Below are 19,501 nucleotides of genomic sequence, written 5' to 3'. Positions count from 1 at the left end.
CAAACCACACATGCTCTTGTACACCCGCCCAGTAAGCCACGCACCTTCCACGGCCGTGTACTTCTGCTGCACGTCGACGATGGAGGGAGCCGGGCCTCCCTTCGCCTTGAGTGGAGTGCTCGGCTTGTCCATCTTCTCGTCATCCGCCTGCATTGACGGCCGCCGTGCATCGCTGCTCAGCCGGCGGCGCTGTGGTGGTGGTGGTGGTGGTGGGAGAGACACGGAGAACGGGTTTGTGTTAATTCCTGTTGCTTGAGCGATAGACAGATAGATAGACAGATGGTTGGTTAGGACAAATAGGTAGGTAAATAAAACGGGCTCTCTCGGAGGAGGAGGAGGAGGAGGAGGAGAGAGAGAGAGAGAGAGAGAGAGAGAGAGAGAGAGAGAGAGAGAGAGAGAGAGAGAGAGAGAGAGAGAGAGAGAGAGAGAGAGAGAGAGAGAGAGAGAGAGAGAGAGAGAGAGAGAGAGAGAGAGAGAGAGAGAGAGAGAGAGAGAGAGAGAGAGAGAGAGAGAGAGAGAGAGAATGAAAAGCAGCAATAATAATGAGACACATCAAAGTAACGTCGTGACAAAAACTATAAGCAAGGTTGAATAGAAACTGGAGTAGAGGTAAAAGGAGGAAAAGGAATGATACAAAAAAATGAAAATATAGCGGAGATGATGAAAGGAATGCTGTCTCATGATACAAGACTAACCCCTTTTCTGGCTGGTCAAGGTGCTGCAGAGAATCTTACCTTCGCCCTAGGACAGGTATACCTATCACCTGTTCATTAAGAGACTGAGCGAGTGTAAAAAGTGAAAAATATATTGTGATGTTTCATAGACTTTGCTTTTTTGTTAAAGAAAAATAGTAGTACAAGTATGTCACATAAATATATAGACAGATCATTTTTGTGCAAGAACTGATTTATATAAAGAGAGCAAAGAGAGGAAGAAGTAATACTTATCTTAATACAAGAAATAGAAGAATTGATATGAAAATATGTAGACAGTGAATTTTTGAGCAAGACTTAAAATTATACAATAGAAATATATTGAGAAACACAAGAAGGAGAGATAATCCACTATTTTGATGGGATATCTTATAGTTAAAACAATCAATTAGGATAAAAATAGTTTACTTTATAAAAAAAAATATTTCACACAAAAAATAATTAATCACACCATCTACAACAACACATTAATTAAGATCAGAACCACTTAGAATAAACACATGAACGTCCTCCACTTAGAAACACTCAGGAATACTCGACTTAAAATTATATTACAGAATGGTGAAGGAAATACAACCTCCCAACCTGGTGAGTTTACAACAAGGCAATTTAAAAGTTAGACAAGTAACCAGATTTATAAGTGGAAGACGCACACACACACACACACACACACACACACACACATGCTAACTACAAAAATCAACTCACACTAAAAAAAAAACTCATATATGAACACACACATATAAATACACACTGACACACACACATACACACACACCATCACGCAAACTCACACCAGAAAGAACACTACAGCTGTGCCACACAAACACAGCCACAAAACACAACACAACGGATGAGATATAATAACAGGAAAGAGACAGATCGCCAAGAAAGTGTAGCGGACAAAAAAAAGTCATAAGTCACAAACGTTTCATTCTGTCTCTGAGCTCACGAGGAAGCGAGGAGCACGAGAGAGGCGCTGAACAGAAGGAGGATCGTTGACTGAGTGATAAGAGCTGAGTGTTCGCCCGAGTGAGCTCAGAGGAGAGTTCCACGCATAGTTATAGTCAGCAGTTGAGGTCTCTGACTGTAGCAGGAAGTGGGAGGAGACGCACGTGGAAACTATAGCTAGGAATGACATTTGAGTGATGTCCGCAGATAGAGAGAAAAAGTTGAAATTATTTTTTTGAGAAGTATCCATGAAAAAATATGGAAATAGTTTTTCAAATAAAAATAGATTTTGAAGATTCTGAAGAAAACTCGCTCAGAAAACGATCATATTTCGAGATTCTGAGCTAAACTGATCTACACTGATAGGCAGAATGTTATACAAAGTGACACACAAGTTCACGCTTCCGTCGTCACCTCCACTCGTCCTGCCGCGGCCATTCAGAGATAGAGATCAAAATAGATTTGAATATTTGCGTTACTTTTCCTTCCCCAAGGCTTGGGGCGCCAAACGCTCGGAGCCATGCAATATTAGGCGGCACAGCTCCTCAACCCTTCCCCGCGGCCCGGCTGTCATGGCTGAGACTCGGACACGAGGGCAAATAAGCTTTATCTAATGGAAAGTACAGTTGAGGTGATATCAAATAGACACTTCAGATAAAACACCGGAAAACATACTACACAGCCTGATGAGGACAGGTGAAAGGACGCACAATCTCATGGTAATATTTTCGTCAATCAGCCATTGCCGAGCCGTGAGAAGGGAAGAATGAGGAGCTTACTTTACTCTTCGCGATTTATTCTATTTACGCCTAAGCCAGAGAGCCAAATGTTGAGAGCCTGTTGATACGAAGCGAGCTTTTTATGTATGCCTTTTGGTCAGTTCAATTATACAGGCGTTTGAAAAAGTAATTACGAGTACATTTGGCAATTAGGTTACTTCTGGTTATTTCTACGATACGAGGCGGTTTACGGAGTTAATTCAGTTACATACCAAGCTGCCGACAATATGATGTACTTATACCAGGCGATTGGTGAGTTATTCTGATTATGGATAAGGCAAATACGTTACGGCAGATATGAGACTTACAGGAATACAAGGCCAACGACAATGACTACTGCAGCTGTTACGGGCATTTATGATACCCAACAATACATCAACCATGATTATTCACTGTACCAGGCGATTGGGAAGTTAATTTAATCATATACAAGGCCAACCAGATACGACAGGGAAAAGAACCATAATACCAGGCCATTGACAACAACTACTACAGCTGTTACGGGGATGTCTTTTTGTTTAGCCGGGAAAAGGATCGAAGCTGCAGGGGGCGCCACCAAGATCTAGCTCAAAGTCGAGGTTACATTACAAAAGTTTAGCAGTGGTACAGCTTCACGCAGCCAGGCAGCCACAGAGCTAGCCAGGCACTACAGACCAACGCAAAGAGTCCAACCTGATCATCTTCTAGAATCTCTCCTGGTCGTAAGCGAGTCTGTTTTAGCGAATCAGATGAAAGAAAGAACAAAAGAGAGATGGTTAAAAAAGTACATCAAATTTGTGTCTTGGTTTTCGTTTTACGTTTTTCTTAGCGGGTTAATATTATTACTTTTGTATTTTATTAAAAGAGGATTTTTTTATCGTTTTAACTTTTCTTTTTTAGATATATAGGAAAGCGTCCTACGAAGAGGAAACAAAGACAGATGCGGAAGAGATTTGTTTTGTCTCCTTGACGAAGAAGCTGTTGTTATTGTTGATGTTTGTTGTTGCCACGACCGGGCTAACGCCGAGGTAAAATGTAAAACGCAAATTCCATAAAACGACGAAAAAACACGAAAAAAAGCAAGTGAAAAAAAACTAAACGCGAATTAAACGATAGCATCTATACGTATATGTTTTATGGTTTAAAGTTTAATTCACGGGAGTCAATTTAATTTTCTTTTTATTGTTTAGGCCAAAAATGTAATAAGTAACTGGTTTTCAGAGACGAGAACTCGAAGTCAGCGCGAACCATCTGGTGAAAAGTTTGGGTGGAAGGAAATCGTTTTACAGGGACGTTTACTCATGTTGTGAATGGTTAACGTGAGGCACATATATTTTAGTTCCGTCATTTATAGTTTGTCGTTTAATGTATATATTTTGTTTTTCATTATGGCAAACACGTTATATCTATTAAAACACGTCCTCCAAGATTCTTTGCTATTGCATCACGTCTTTATCTTTTTTTACAGCAAAATATGTAAAAAAAAAACGTGATACAAAGGAGTCTTCAAGAAGTGCAAGAATCTTGGGAATAATAAAAATATTTAATCATCAGGCGACATATGAAGGGAAGTTGAATAACAAATTTGCTTTACTGATGAAAGATTTACTGTTTTACTTTATCTCTTGCTTGTGTAAAAGTAAAATTGTGGGCATACGGAAAAGCTGCGCATGACCTCGGTGCTCATCTCCGTCACACTGACCATTGTGCCAGCGGCAGAAAAATGTATCTAGTCAAAAACTGGTCGCTGGCCTTCATGCGTCACGATTTAGGGAGTAAATTATTGTCTCGATTTCGATTTACTGAAATACATCGACGCTTCGAAACATACAAGCTTGGCGGCAATGAGCGAAACGGGTTCACGTTTCCAAGTTTCGACTTCGTGACACAAAAATAACGTCACATTCAGATGAACGGATAAAAGTATATTTAGAACATCATTTATAAAAAGGAAAGTAATGGAAAGAGACAGTTTGTGGAAGAGAACATACAGGTGGAAACACGGACCAGGTAAATAGTGTGTGCAGGTGAACAGTGTGGGGGAGACAGACGGGACAGGAAAACAGAAAGACAGAGGGAGAAGAGAAACTATAATATGTAAATGGTCCAAAAAACTGACGGACCCAAAAAATAACTAAGTAACAAACAAGACTATAATTGACTAATAAGAAACAACAGTTGCATATGCAGAAAGACAGACGTAAAGTGGAAGAGAGGGAGTGACGTGGGGCTGGCTGGGGAGGGTGTGACAACAAGGAGTGGTGGGGGGTGGGGGGAAGGGGGGAGAGAAACTGGGACACCGTACAAGAAAGAGAAAGAAAACGGAAGGAAGAACGTGTTTTGTTTTTATATAGTGGTTTATATAATGGCACGCCGGGACTCGACACATTTTCTATAGCGTAGCTCTTCGCGTCTCACCTGTTTCAACGACTGCTCCCCCGGCTTAAGTTTTCCCTAAGAGTGGCGAGGAGAGAGGCATGAGTATTATTCTTGGCAGTGTGTGGGGGAGGGACAGGGACACAGGCCCTACATGCAGCATGAACACTGTACTCTGCCTTGACCATTGCTGCCATCAAGTCATCGTAATCATATGAAGAGGTTGGAGGAAAGGGGAAGAGGGCGGCAGGGGTAAATCATACGTAAAGAGGATAAACCATACAGCCAAAGAAACAAGTAAATTGAACTACATACTGAAATAAAATGAGGGTAAAATAAAGAATCACAATAGTCAAAACATAAATAGAGAGAGCAAGTAAAAATGGTAAATAAATGGTAAGTACCTGAAATACATAAGGCAAATGGACGAATAATGGACAACATTTATCTATAGCTGGACGGACGCCCATCAATGTTACAATGTTAGGGTGAGGAAGCGTGTGTGTGAGACGGAGGCCACCTGTGGACGAGGCCCTCAGGTGCACCTCGGCCATGCTACAAGTAGTGGTGGCGATGGGGGCAGCGGCTGGGGGGGAGGAGGGTGACGGCGGGGGTGTTAGGGCTCCCCTCCCTCCCTCCCCACCCCCAGCGAGCCTTGGAGACCAGCTATGTGCCGCCAAAATAGTAATGTCTTAAGTTTGTAGTGTTTTCAAGTGTGATCAAGTGTTTTCTTGCCGTCAGTCTTTGCAAAGTGTTCAAATTGCTTACAAGTAAGTCACTGGTATCTGTCATTGGCAGTAAAAGGTTTCTCGGTATAACTATATTGGAAATCTTGCATGATACATTTTTCTATTGTTCAAAGTGTTTGAAATGTGCTCTCTAAGTCTGGAGTCACGTTATGCTTGGTGTGTGCACATAGCGTGTCTGTGTCCTCCCTGCGTCCACGCAGCGACATGCCTGGCTGTTATGTATTATCGTGTACATGTCAGCGTGCATCGACACAACAATAGCTCGTCATTAATGGGAGCAATAGCGAAGACCTCCAGTAACTCGTATACTCCTGAAGACGGAGAGGAAGGGAACGAGATACTCAAGCAGATGAACAATTAGGGAGCGAGAGTGTTTTTGGAGAGAAACACTTAAGGAGAGATGGAGGGAGAGAGTCTTTAGATTTAGATACAACACCAATATATTTTTTAGGGACAAGAATACAGGAGTGTTACGCCAGGCACGGTCCACCTTTGTGTTACCTTATTGAAATCCTCTAACACCTCTCCGGGGCGTAATTTGCGCTGACCCTAAAGAGACAGAGGCACGAGGGTCATTGGATGCCATTGGGGGTCACAGCAGACTATAGAATGAAGGTCCAGGCAGAGTGAGAGGGAGGGAGAGTGACCTTGATAGTTGAGGGAGTGTTTTGAAGGTCAAGGTGTGTGTGTGTGTGTGTGTGTGTGTGTGTGTGTGTGTGTGTGTGTGTAAGCGTCGTAGTAAATTTGTCCATTAAAAAAAAAATATATATATATATATATATATATATATATATATATATATATATATATATATATATATATATATATAGATATATATATATATATATATATATATATATATATATATATATATATGCATGTATAAGGGGAACATAAAGGTAAGGAATAAATCATAAAAAATGATGAGGCACACAAATGGGACGTGACGGGGACAAATGCGAGATCGGTCCTCGCGGCCGAGGCGCCGTAGAAAACACGAACAGCATCGCGAAACACAGAGCCGAGGAAGCGAAAAGAAAATCGTCCGACATTATGTCCGTACTAAGACTAATGGATTAGTGACAGATTGCAAGCCTCAGTCGTTCACGTCCACACAAAGACTGAGATGATAAAGAGTTACGCGTCACATTAGTGGAGGTGAGTCACAGGAACATGTGTAGCGGCCTGTTCGTTCGTCTGTTTAGGCGTCGTCTGGCACGGTACAGTCACGTGCTGAACGGGGTCACACAGGGACAGGAGCAGTACACACGAACCCACAAACATGGAGGCAGACGAAAACGGTATGTGTAGGTTAGTACGAGGGGGTGACGTCTGTGTTCTGTGGGGTGGAGTTACAACGAAAGTGTGTCGTGTTAAGTCGAGACAATGACGTGTTAAATCGGAAGAATGAGTTGAAATGGAAGTGTGGCGTGTAAAACAGAGAATGCCATGTTAAGTCGAGTGACTGCGTGTTATACTGAGGGAAATGTCTGTTTAATCGAGATGGTGACGAATTAAACAAAAAATGAGAAGTTATTTCGAGGGAATGACGAGTTAAAACGAAAAAAATAACGTGTTAAGTCGACAATGTGACGTGTTAAACCGAGATGGTTGGCGGCTTCTGTGTTACCTTGGACTCCACAAGTTCCTCTCCGGGACGCAACCTTAGTCGGGCCCCCTAAGGAGACAGAGACAGAAAGTTCAGTGAAGGAATGAGACCGTCCACACGCAGCCCAGAAGTGACAGGTAGGAAGAACTAGAGAGGGAAGGTGGAGCCGTGTGGCAGGCTCGGCTGAGCGGGGTGCAAGGTGCTGTGTATGAAAAGGATGGTGTACGAGGAGGCAGTGTTCAGGGGAGTAAGATATGAGGGTTGTACCTGAAGGGCGCGTGTGTATGTAGTGTGTGAGGATGTCAGGTTATCAGGACGACTGTGTTGAGGGAGAAAAACAGTGAGGTCTGGGCATGCATTGGTATAAATAGGGTACCAAAGTCATACCCCCCAAACTATGTAGCAAAAATATGTAATAAGGCTTCTGATATCAAAATAATAAGGCATAAAAAGGCATTGTTTTGAAATGTGTTAATAGATTGTTGAGATTAAGTGTCAGGATCAAAATCAAAGATCAATATGGTGAAAAAGTTTTCGCTGTGGAAAGCGAATGAAAAATAAATGTGTTTGTCAAAACAATAATTAAGTGTACTTTCAGGCTGTAGCGCAGTGAAAATGTACTGCGTAAAAGAAGACAGAGAAAAGAAGAACCCGAGAATAAATAGATAAAAGCTGAAGAACGTCGTCTGCTGGTTATCCTCCGCAGGCGGCGGGAGCCAGCGAAGGAGACTGAGGGACAGGCATGCGGGAAGACTTGGAGGGGAGAGCGACGAGTGGGGAATAAAAGAGGCGGAGGGAAATATGAATGGATCAGGGAAGGAGATAACACAGTCAGGAAAATGTGGAGAGGGACAGCGGGAGGGGCGGGGCGGGGCGTCAGGTTTCCAGAGTTGTATCAGTGTCGACCTGGAAGCTGAAGGTCCTGCGTCTTGCCTTCGGTTTGCCCTTTGAGATAAACAAATGACGACGACAGAAAGACGTTCCGGTACGACGTTTCTTCTCCAGGTCCGCGAAAAAGTGTACCGACGAGATTCCTAAAAGGGAGACTGGAATGTGTGATGAGCGAGGGAAGTGATTCTTGTGACTGGAATAACGCGTGTGAGGAAGTGTGTGCTGAGCGAGGGAAGTGATTCTTGTGACTGGAATAGCGCGTGTGAGGAAGTGTGTGATGAGCGAGGGAAGTGATTCTTGTGACTGGAATAGCGCGTGTGAGGAAGTGTGTGATGAGCGAGGGAAGTGATTCTTGTGACTGGAATAACGCGTGTGAGGAAGTGTGTGATGAGCGAGGGAAGTGATTCTTGTGACTGGAATAACGCGTGTGAGGAAGTGTGTGATGAGCGAGGGAAGTGATTCTTGTGACTGGAATAACGCGTGTGAGGAAGTGTGTGATGAGCGAATGGTGACTGCTAACTTGGTGACCGAAATGACGCAGGAGTGTAGTTGGTGAGTGATGAAGTGATTCCTAACGTGGTAGTTGGAATGACGTAACAGTGTAGCTAGCGAGTGATAAAGTGAATACGTTTGTGGCCATTACGCGAATTTGATGATATTTTGGTGACATCTACAAGCCTTTACATTTATTTACGTTTGTTCATGCTAATTATCTGATTCGTTGACGCAAATGATAACCTTTTTTAACCAATCACTCCACCTTTAGTTAACTTTGCTGTTTATTGTGGCATCTCAAGGGCACAACACTAAATCTTCAAAACTTTACTTAATTTATTTCACGGTGTAGCCATTCATGATAAGTAAAAAATAATAAGAACGATAAATAAGTAGTAAAAACTTTTATAAATATGACTGTCATATTGAAGTGTGCGTCCAACATTGCTTATTGATTCATGATTGTGACAGTGAAGGGGAAGGTGGCGCTGGCGTATGGTATGACGTCATCAGCTGCAAGAGAGATGAGTATGAGGTACGTGAAGCGTGTGCAGCTAACCAAAGGCTGGAAGGAAGACGGTGATAAAAATTAAACGAAAAAAATGCACCAATTATGAACACGCTGAAAACATCTGAAAGACAAAGGTTTTCATTAGCTAACAAACTATGATGACTATTTACTCACGAAACGAGGGAAAAAAGGCTTAGTCATCCATATAATTTCCTATTTCAGCGTTTTCCTTCTCATATTCTAGCAGAAGGCGGTAGTAAATCGCTAAAAGCAAACGGAAAAATGTCCCGCAGAATAAAGGTCGCATAAGAACGTGATAGTCGAATTTTCTGATGAAGGACGAATGAGCAAAGACGAATGGCGTGAGTGGTGTGAAAACGAGGCGAGATATGAGTGATGATGATGGTGTAGCAGATGCCGAGGCGTGACCCCTAAGCGACAGGGTACCATGAAATTAAGGGGAGCGAGAACAAAGCTACGTATAAGGCTTTGAATCATGCTTAGGGATTAGTTATTAGGGAAAGGGATTAGCTTGGACTGATATTCTAAGAGGGAAAGGAAATGAGAAAGGGAAAGAAGGAAGAGGAAGGAACTACTGATACTGGGGATGAGATTATGAGAAGGGGTGGTGGGCGGGGCTGCATGGACACGACAAGGCTTCAAGAAAATCACGTGAGGGGTTACATAAACTACACAGGAGGGGTTCCAGAAAGGTGGTGGGTGGGATTATGAAATTGATGGGCTAGATGTAAAATAACCTCGTCCAATCAGAGGCCTCCACGTCCCCTGAGTCGACCAATGGCCTTCCTCATAAGCGATACAGTGATTCAGTTTACTTTTCATCAATAGAAGGAAGGAATAATGTTGGACTGAGACTAATTTTTTAACATCATCGAGGTGGAAGCCAGAGGGACCGAGGGGAGGCGGAGCTGGGATGAATGAATGACCTACTCGCATGGAAATTTCGGAGACCTTTGAGGGAAAATTTCAAAGGATGTCGCAAAAGAAAATTCGGTTTTGTTTCCTTTCGGTTCGGATCGATCAACTGCAGGGAAAAACCGTGTTAGGAAAAAGATAGAAAAAAATAATAGTAATGCAAGGTAGAAGCAGTTATAGTTTTAGCATTACAATCGTTTACTTAATAATAATATGTAGATCTTAAATTATTGGCGAGAAGGGACTAGGTCTTACTGAAACCAAAAGCTTGAAATTACAACAAAAAAGTTTATATAGTTTATGAATCTAAGTTACTCTAAATATGCAATACAATTAAATATGAGCATGATTTGTTTACTTTTCTTGCTTATTTGTTTATACATAGGTGTGCTTGTGTGAGGAAGCGAGGGGCGTGGGCGCCAGGCAGCCAGGCGCAGACACAGGCATAGAAGACATGAAATTTTTGAAGAAAATATCCAGAAACCAAAGAGAGAAAGAAGAAACGGGGAAAATTTATCTTATATTCTATGAAAGGAATAAAAACGGAATACCTTGCGGAAACCAGTGACAGCGAAGGAAGGAGATGAAGGAGAAACAAATAGACAGACACTGAAGAGGAGCAGAAGGAAGAGGTAAGGGAAGGACACACTTGAGGATACAAAGAGAGAATCAAAGAGAGATCAGAGAAAGAAGAAACGGGTGGTAAAGGTAAAAGGTGATAAAGATTAGAATGGATAAAAAGACAGATAATGAGACAGAGGATGAAGAGGGGGGAGAAAAGAGACAGACATAAGAAGAATAAGGGAGAAGGGAGATGAGCAAGAGGAGCAGGACGGGGATTGTACGCACTGGCTGCCTGGCGAAAGGGGGGACGATGAGGATGAAGAAAACTTATTGGTACTGTGAACACCTACCTCGTCAGCAATGATAAGAGAGGGTCGGCGCCCCCCAGCCCCGTCTTCTGGTGGGATGAGGGACCCCCTTCTGCTGGGGGGTCCAGATCCGATGGCGGACCCACGACGATCAGGGGACTTCTCTCTGCTCACCTCGATCTTGGGGGCGTCCTGGAGGGGATACGAAAGGTGTGAAGGAGCGGAGAACTTACCTGAGTGTGGGTGTGAGCTGGTGAGGAGTCAAGGCAGGTGTTACGTAGGGCACCTGTAGATGCTGAAGGTGTTAATTAGGGTATATGATATTTGTGTACCTTTGTAAAAGTGTCTCATAGCGATGTGATCAGGTTAGGTCTTATCAGGAGCTGGGTAGTGTACGTTACCTGAATGTCTGGAGGCACAGGTGTAAAGTCCTGATAGCTATTTGTTGGTTTACCTGGGGGCCGCGGAACCTTGAAAGGGACAACTACGGTACAGAAAAAAATGGCAAAAATTTTGGTGTTCATCAAATGTTGCAATTCTGAAACTTGTGAACAGCGATAACATACAACCCGAGTTTATGATTCGGCTTCACTAACCCCCATGCGTGAGGAGACCTTTACGTTCCTAAGCAAACTGACGCCTTAAAATTTTCACGTCTTTCCGGTGTAACCAAGACACGAATAAGTCGCAGAGCAAGGAACAGTTGAGGCACAAACCAGCCGAGGACTTACCTGGCTCCTGGACAGCGAAAGACTCCGACTCAGAAGCCAGATAAACGTCAAGACAAAGGAAACAGCTTTACAGGAACACGATCTGATAACTTTATTCTAAGATCAGATGATTTACCTTTCATAACTTTATTACCTTTTCAAGATTTTGATTCAGTGTTATGATACTTTTTGGAGACTATTCACACCACACATGGAAACAAACTTCAGGAACACGGGATCTCAACCAGATCAAATTTTCCCATTTCAAAATACTGAACAGGTTTTCGCATCAGTCCTGGATTGCAGTTGTGTTTCCTGAAGTTTGACTCCGGAAACGAAAATCAACCATAAAAATATTCAGAAACTCAATCTCAAAATTAGAGTTTCAAGGCGCAGCAACTTTCTCCTGTGACAACAGGAGGACGAAAGGAGACTAAACCAACGTTACACGAGTTTACCGACATGCTATGAAAGACACGTAATGACAGCCTAAAGTTGAAATCCGTGACTCTTTATGGAAGGAGACGACGCAATCTCTCTCTCTCTCTCTCTCTCTCTCTCTCTCTCTCTCTCTCTCTCTCTCTCTCTCTCTCTCTCTCTCTCTCTCTCTCTCTCTCTCTCTCTCTCTCTCTCTCTCCCTATCCTTCCTCCAGGAGAGACGCGTCGTCCGTACCTTGCAGTCGATGCTCCTACGTCTCTGGAGAAACATTCGAATGCCTCTGTCCCTGTCCTCCTCGGGCGTCTCCACGATCTCCGGCAGCTCATACTTGCTCCTGCGCCGCCCCGCCAGGAAGTGTGGCAAGTCCTCGTCTGACGGGCTCAGGAGGGACGGCTGGTGGACATTCAGGGGAACCCGCCCAATCAGGGGAAGGCTTGGGCGGGGCGGACGGGCAGCGAGGGGCAGTGGGTAGTCATCCGCATAGTAATTCCCGTCCTTTTGCGCTTTCTCTTCGCTATCTGTTTTAGTTTCCGTCTGATCGGCCATGAGTTGCTGCTGGTGCTCCCTCGCGTACCCCATTCCGTTCCCCACGGTGTAGCGCCGCGTCAAGCCGCCGCTTTTTCTCAGCGAGTCTAGCTCACTGATCGCTTGGCTCACCTCCGCCTCGTTCTGGGCGCAGAGACTTGCTCCGCTGCGCCGCTGTGGCTGTGCATTCACCTAAAACAGAGGTAAACAAATTTCCTCTCCTGCCACCTCCTCTCTGGTGTTTGGTTGAGGTTACCACGACACCGAACACCAAGACTGACCCCGAGTTTTTGTTTGCGGGCAGCCGAGAACACCACAGGTGGCTTGTTCAGCCCCAAGAAAGAAGGAGTGCAGGCGGCAACTACAGGGGGACAAGGAGGCTGGTGAGTCCATTTACTGTCTGAAGGCAACAAGTGTCAAATGCCTCGCCCGTCTCGGCTGGACCATTTGACGTGTGGGGCAGCAGCGTCGAGCCCCCAAGGCACATTACAACAGCTTCCAGTCACAAGATGCAACACCAAGTCATCTCCGTCTAGTGCTTTGTTAAGACACCGAGAAAACACACCAATACACCGTATCCACGGCCAGGCCACCTACGTGGGTGCTTTTTCCGAACACCAAATACACATATACATGACCTTTCGGTGCAATAACAATGACAGTCAATAGCTTCACGAATCGAACTACATCGAGCTTTAACATCAAAAGCACATCAATGCCGAGTGAGAGTTAGCGACATCAAGGAACACGAAGTTACCAGCGGGTGCCCTCAAGGAGCGAGGCAGCGGGAGCCAAGAAGTCAGTCTCGTGGTGTTGGCGGCGACAGTCTTGCTGCCGCGTCGAGACCCTCGCGGAACTGATTACTGAGGACCAGAGGCTACTGAGACATAAATACACCCTTTAGCTGATCCATTAGGAGAAGCTGGGCATGAAAAAAGACAAAAACCTTGTTACTTGGTCCTCTTTGAAATTATTCGAAGCATGGAAGTGAGCGAGTCTCTCCAATGAAGACATTTTTCTACTGCCTGGAAATTTTTATCTTGGGTATTTCTTTTCATTCGCGAAACTGACGTCTTGAGAAGAAAAGGAAAGAGGAGAAAAGAGAGAAACTCCTCGACATCAGAAAACTTACCTCTATGCTTGCTTTACGAGGAGCCACAGATAGAACAAGCTTACACCTTCCACAACACTTAGCAGCCTTGAGCTCAAAAGAAAACAACTCCGCCACTTCTCGCCCCCAGCCAATCAAGTGTCACTAACGCACGTAACTGGAAGTGTCGTTAACCCACGTGATTGGCTGAAAGGCGAGTGTAAGACGAGTTGTTTTCTGACTAAACGCAAAGTAACACTGGCAAGGCTACTTCATTCAAACACTAAGTCAGTCTATTGTTAAGACTTACCAGAAACCGAAATAAAGCCAAAAGAGGGAAAACTCATACACAGAAAGAAAAAACATCGTACATGGAGAAAAACTGTCGTTCATCGGTAAATACAATTACAAATACACCTTACTTCAATCTTTTTTTGTTAGTTAAAGAGGAAAAAGTGTAATGTTTGTTTGTCAAGGAACACAACACTCGAAATACACCAAGAACAGTGTGTAAATATACCAATGTCATGCAGGGTAAACATGTACAGTGAGTGAGTGGAGAGTTAATGTAAAGGGAGATTACATGTGTTGAAAATAAGGAGAAAACTCGTAATGAAATTGAGTTTTTGTGAGACAACGTTGGAGGAGGTGAGGTGATAATCAGGGAACGAGTACGATAATGCGTAAAGACATGTGAGCATCAACCAGGCAAGATGTGAGGTCACCAATCAAATTACGCACGAGCTCAACAACCTTGAACAATATTTTTCTGCTTGTAAACATTGCACCACAGGGAGAAGATTAGATGCGCTGGAATACCATACCAGGGTGCGTGAGAACAGGTGAGCATCGTCAAAAAGCGGGGAAACAAATTAGCATTATCCAGGCGTGAGGGAAGGGGATCAGAAAGGGATTCAACCCTCTTACCGCAGACTTAGGAGGTTCCACGATTTTCGGTTTCTACATCCCAGGAGAACGATGACGCCAAGGCAAGTGAAGGGGGGAAGAGAAAGGGGAAGAAATGGTTGATAGGCAGAAAAGGAAAAAAGAGAGGAGGGAAAAACAAACTTATTAGATATACTTCCACATATGTGAACATTTTATCAACTTAAGGTTTTAATTTAGTGGTGTTGTTCTTTTGTCTTCTTATTCATTGATATATTTGGATATTTCGCTGAGTCATACTGTCGCTGTCAGCCCTGTTAGGGAGGAAAATAATTATGTAAAATAAAAATTCATCATCAGTATCAACCTCGATGAGAGAGATTAATAACAGGTTCACGAGAACACCAACGAACCGCTAATTGTAATGTGAGAAGGAAAGAAATAAGAAAAAGGAAAACGCCATGATGCAAAATGGAACTCAAGAAAGAGGCTCCTGTGTTATCAGAACAACGGGTGTGTGAGAGCATTCGATTAGAGGGAAGAAATAAGAAGAAAATAAAGGCTAAAGAATGAGGATCCATGACGAAACCATGTCGGGTGAGTGCTGTCTCGGAGAATGTTCAAATGGTCGCAAATAAAAGAAGTTTGTAAAATCCATCGGGCATTCCTTACTGGAAATCTCACGTATGGTCGGAAACAAATAAAATAGCAATGAACGAAATTGTTATACAAAAAAAAATACTCAAAATGGATCACAAGATTCTATCTTGATTGTTCGAGAAGTGTGAAACTTGAGAAAAAAAAGTGCAAAATAAAAAGATGAGAATGAAAGAAATCAACAGAAACATATTTAGTTTTTTTTTTTTCTAAACCAAGCCGTTACAGTATTAGCGAAAGCCTCGCAAAACGCACACTGCACATAGATCAGTCTTTTCTCGCCACACTCGCAAAGGAGTTAACACGCCTTGTGCCTCCCTGGTGAGCACAGGTCGAGACCGGGAAAGCGTTAAGTGGCGCGGCCACACAGTCCTGTGCGGGGCCGCCCAACACTGGCGCTTGCCAAGACGGGGATGAAGGGGTAGAAATGTTGTTAGACTTGGCGGCGCGAGGGTCCAGTGTTGGTGCGTGTGTTAGGAAGCGCTGCGTGGAGGGCTGGCCGACGCGTGTGTCCCTGGGCAGCGCACGTCACTCAGTACATGTTGCTTGAAAGTTTTGCTTGTGCCAATTCGTTTTACGGTTTCCACAAGGGACTGAGAGTGAACCGTTGATGCCTCGCCGCCCACTGCCACAGCAAAGCCTGGCTCAATGCATCAGTTCATTTCTACTATTTTTACTCTATTTTTTAACAAAGTTATTTTCTACCTTGATTTCAGTTTTGATGAAAAGAAAACGTTATCTGACCAACTAACCGAACACGCTGAGAACAGACAAGCTGAATTGAGTAAACTGAATTTGAAGTACAAGCTCCAATGAAGCGTGATTTTTTTTTTTTTTTTATATATATATGTGAGTGAATTTTGATCATGGAACTTATGTGACGCGATGTGAGTGAGCGTGACTCGAGTACAGGCAGGTGTGAAAAAGTGGCAGGCGAGGGAGAGGCGACGGCAGGAGCGGCTCAGGACACACGGCCGGCCTGGGGCTGTGGAGGGCTAGGGCGGCAGGGCGGTGGTGGTACCTACGTTTATATCCGCTTTGGGGTTTTTAGCATCTTTTGGGTTGGTTTTAGGACCGGGATTATCTTTAGGGTTTGTCGGATTTTTAGAGGCGGGGTTACCAGAGGCCGCTTCTGGCTTCAGGCTGGAAGGGTTCTTAGAGGGATTTCCAGGGTTCTTAGAAGGATTTCCAGGATTTCCGGGGTTCTTAGAGGGATTTCCAGGGTTTCCGGGATTGCCAGGGTTCTTAGAGGGATTCCCAGGGTTTCCGGGGTTGTGAGGGTTGCCAGGATTCTTGGGATTTTCAGGATTTCCAGGATTGTGAGGATTTCCAGGGTTTTTAGGATTTCCTGGATTGCCGGGGTTGTGGGGGTTTCCGGGGTTGCCAGAAGTGGCCTCTTCATGTGGGTTGTTGGGGTTGTGTGGGTTTGAGGGATTTTTGGGGTGAGGATTATCGGCAGAACCCTTCTGCTGCGGGTTCTTTTCAGTAGTTTCTTCGGGGTTCTTGGCCTCCAATGAATTTTTTGGGTTACTCGCCTTCCTCTTCTGTTGAGGTAAAACGAGAATGGCAGGTTGATCATCGGTGGCCTGTGGCTCTGAGGTTGGGCCTAATTAGTACGTTTAAAGTCCTTCTTTCTTCCTTCTTGAAAACTTAAAGCTGTCTTGGTTGAACTGGGTTTTCTTTTAAATTTTATTATAATTATAGATTTATCTCAGCATTCATAGGCGTTCATTTATAAGAGTACTGGGTAAAAACTTTCTGCCTTGGACGGATGGAGGGCGCGGGGAGTTAGTTTTGGTTGCTCGTCGTGCGAGGGGACGCTGTGCCACCCTTAGTGGTGGGTTGGCCTGTCTCCAGACCAACCAACACCATTTCCCGGCGTCGTTCACTCAACGCAACACAAACACAACTCAACGAGCCTACATCCGTTCACGCTTCGAAAATCTGCCATTTATTTTTAACCAGCACTCCCGGGGCGTCATAGTTTAAAATTTCTAATCACATTTTGACAAAGCTGCAAGTCTATGAATCTACTGCAGAGCCTACTTATACTAAGCAGGTTACAGCTGTATACTATTACAAAATAGTAAAAATAAATATTTGAGAGCCTGTGCCGATATACTACCGAGAAGTAAACAAAGAGCATAAATAAGATAGAGGTGTCAGCGTTACTGGTTATACGCGAAATACGTTATTCAAAGAGTCGACATTCATTAGTCTGGGTTATAGTAGAGTAGTTTTCAGCTGAAAGAAAACGTGAGATGAGACAGGAAAGACAAGACGTCTCTGAGTAGCGTCCAAGCGGCAGAACGAGACAGTACGGGAGGTAGCAGACGGAAGGGACGTCCTCATACCGTTTCCTCGTTCCGTCCAGACTGTAGGCTAAGCGGCGTGTCTCAAATAAAAATAATGAGCGTGATGAAATAAAATAAATAAAACCCATACACATCGGTCATGCCTCAGTTAAACATCTTTACTCTGAACAAAAATCCTGAGATGAAACGGAATTCATAAAACGCTGAACTAAACTTTTAAAAAATGTAAGTCCGTCGGGAGGTGATAAAAGACGTCATTTGTAAGATATCCACAGGCACTGATGACATGTAAACACAGACATTGGTATAAAAGACAGGAATACCATCACGTGGCAGGGTAAACCACTCCAGCTCGTCAGGTCAAAGGAACACGGTGGAAACATGTGTCAGCTGGGAAGGGAAGAGGGGACAGGAAACAGAGATTCACAGATAAACATACATCAAGTTTACGATCACTTTCAAACATATATACATAGGACGCAATTGGGAGGGAAGGGAAGTGTGTGAGGGACGGGGGGAGGGTGGTAGTACAGGGAGACTGAGATTGGGACGGTCGGGGGCAGTTGGTGTTGTTGGTGGTAGCGAAGCTCAAGTGAAATGGACAGACAATGAAGACGAGGTATCAAGAACCATAGAGTTGGAGAGTGGCCAACTTCATAGCAGGCGCCATGTTGTTATTAAGACTGTCGCGCGAAATTCAAAGTGATGATGATCCAATAGCGTTTTTTTGTGCTCTGGGTATGGTCAGAATTTCGCAGACGTACCTAGAGCACAAAAAAAACACTATCGTATCGTGATCAGTTTGAAATTCACGTGGCTCGTTTGGTAACAACATGGCGGTGGTGATGAAACTGGGCAAGCTCTCCTATCCTACGGCAATGGTAAGGGAGGTAATAGCAATGAATCTATAATGAAGGGGATGAAACGAAAAAAGCATGATAGTAAAAAGAAAGAAACTGAATAAGGGACAGATATACGAAGTGACTATTGAGATTATACCATTAGTAACAGTGTTTGGAAAAGTAATAGAGTAGTGACGGATGGAAAGCGGAGGCAGGAACGGTAGAGTTGAAAGACAGACATGGAAGAGGCTGTGGCAGGTGCGGCAGTGGTGAGGGTGTGATGGCGGCTGTACTGGGGAGGAAACAGGGAGGGGTGGAGGGGGAGGGACAAACCATCTTTTCAAATTTTGGCGGTAGTAATTTTCTTCGTAAGCAAACCATCTTCAGCCTCAAGTTCCCGAGCATCACAACAGAGCACATGAAACACGAACACATGACACACAGAAAACACAGAAAACACATATCATCCTTCATGTGTTTCTTTCTCCTCGAGGCTGGAAAAGGTAGACAAAAAAATAGTAATTGTCTTCCTCTGCTACAAAAACGTATCCTCGGGGCTGGAAACTTTTGCAAAGAGTGGCACTGACAAGGCGGTAACTCGAGGCTGGAGATGGTGTGCAAGGCGTGATGGTGGGGCCTCGGCTGTCTTACCCACTGTTTGAGAGCCGCCCATACATCCTCATCATCCTCCTCCTCCTCACTAGTACTCATCCCCTCGTCCTCATCGGGGCTTGGCTCGCGTGGGGGGCGACAGGTCAAAGTCTGGTGGTGGTGGTAGTCGTGGTAGTAGTAGTAGTAGTAGTGGTAGTAGTGGTGATGGTGGTTGTAGTGGTGGTTGGTGGGAGGGGAGACACTTGTATTAGCGTGGTCTTCCCTCGTGACACCTCCCATGTACATTTTTAGGTGGTGTGGATCAGGTAATGGCCCGGGACACCAGCATTTTTTCCAGGATTAATGGATTCTTTATTTGATTATAATTTAAAAGAGGTCACACTTTTAAAAAAACTGAATCATCTACAATGTAATTACTTCTTATCTTATTTTGAAAGACTGAAAATCTTCTTGGTTTATATATCATATGATAATAAAAACATGCAGAAAAAAAAAATCATCGACAGTTTTGAGTAATCGAGCAGAAACAATTAAAGCTTTTAAGGGTAAACATATTTTGACTCAT

The 19,501-nt window shown here is 44.0% G+C and overlaps 1 protein-coding gene across 1 annotated transcript in view; it reads right to left on the bottom strand.

The window, feature by feature from the left end:
* The window catches only part of LOC126983825 (twitchin-like), a 194,813-nt gene that overhangs the window by 100,419 nt on the left and 74,893 nt on the right, over nucleotides 1-19,501 (bottom strand). Inside the window, exons 21-25 of the mRNA XM_050836955.1 lie at nucleotides 16,193-16,711; nucleotides 14,553-14,585; nucleotides 10,904-11,053; nucleotides 3,116-3,154; nucleotides 45-189 (exon numbers count right to left, since the gene is read on the bottom strand). Of these exons, the coding sequence (XP_050692912.1) occupies nucleotides 45-189; nucleotides 3,116-3,154; nucleotides 10,904-11,053; nucleotides 14,553-14,585; nucleotides 16,193-16,711 (886 nt within the window). The remainder of the gene's footprint in view (nucleotides 1-44; nucleotides 190-3,115; nucleotides 3,155-10,903; nucleotides 11,054-14,552; nucleotides 14,586-16,192; nucleotides 16,712-19,501) is intronic.

Source organism: Eriocheir sinensis, chromosome 55 (genome assembly GCF_024679095.1).
Source record: "Eriocheir sinensis breed Jianghai 21 chromosome 55, ASM2467909v1, whole genome shotgun sequence".
NCBI classification, from domain to species: Eukaryota; Metazoa; Arthropoda; class Malacostraca; order Decapoda; family Varunidae; genus Eriocheir; species Eriocheir sinensis.
Note: the sequence above shows the minus strand (reverse complement) of the source record. Positions and strands in the feature narration are given on the sequence as shown.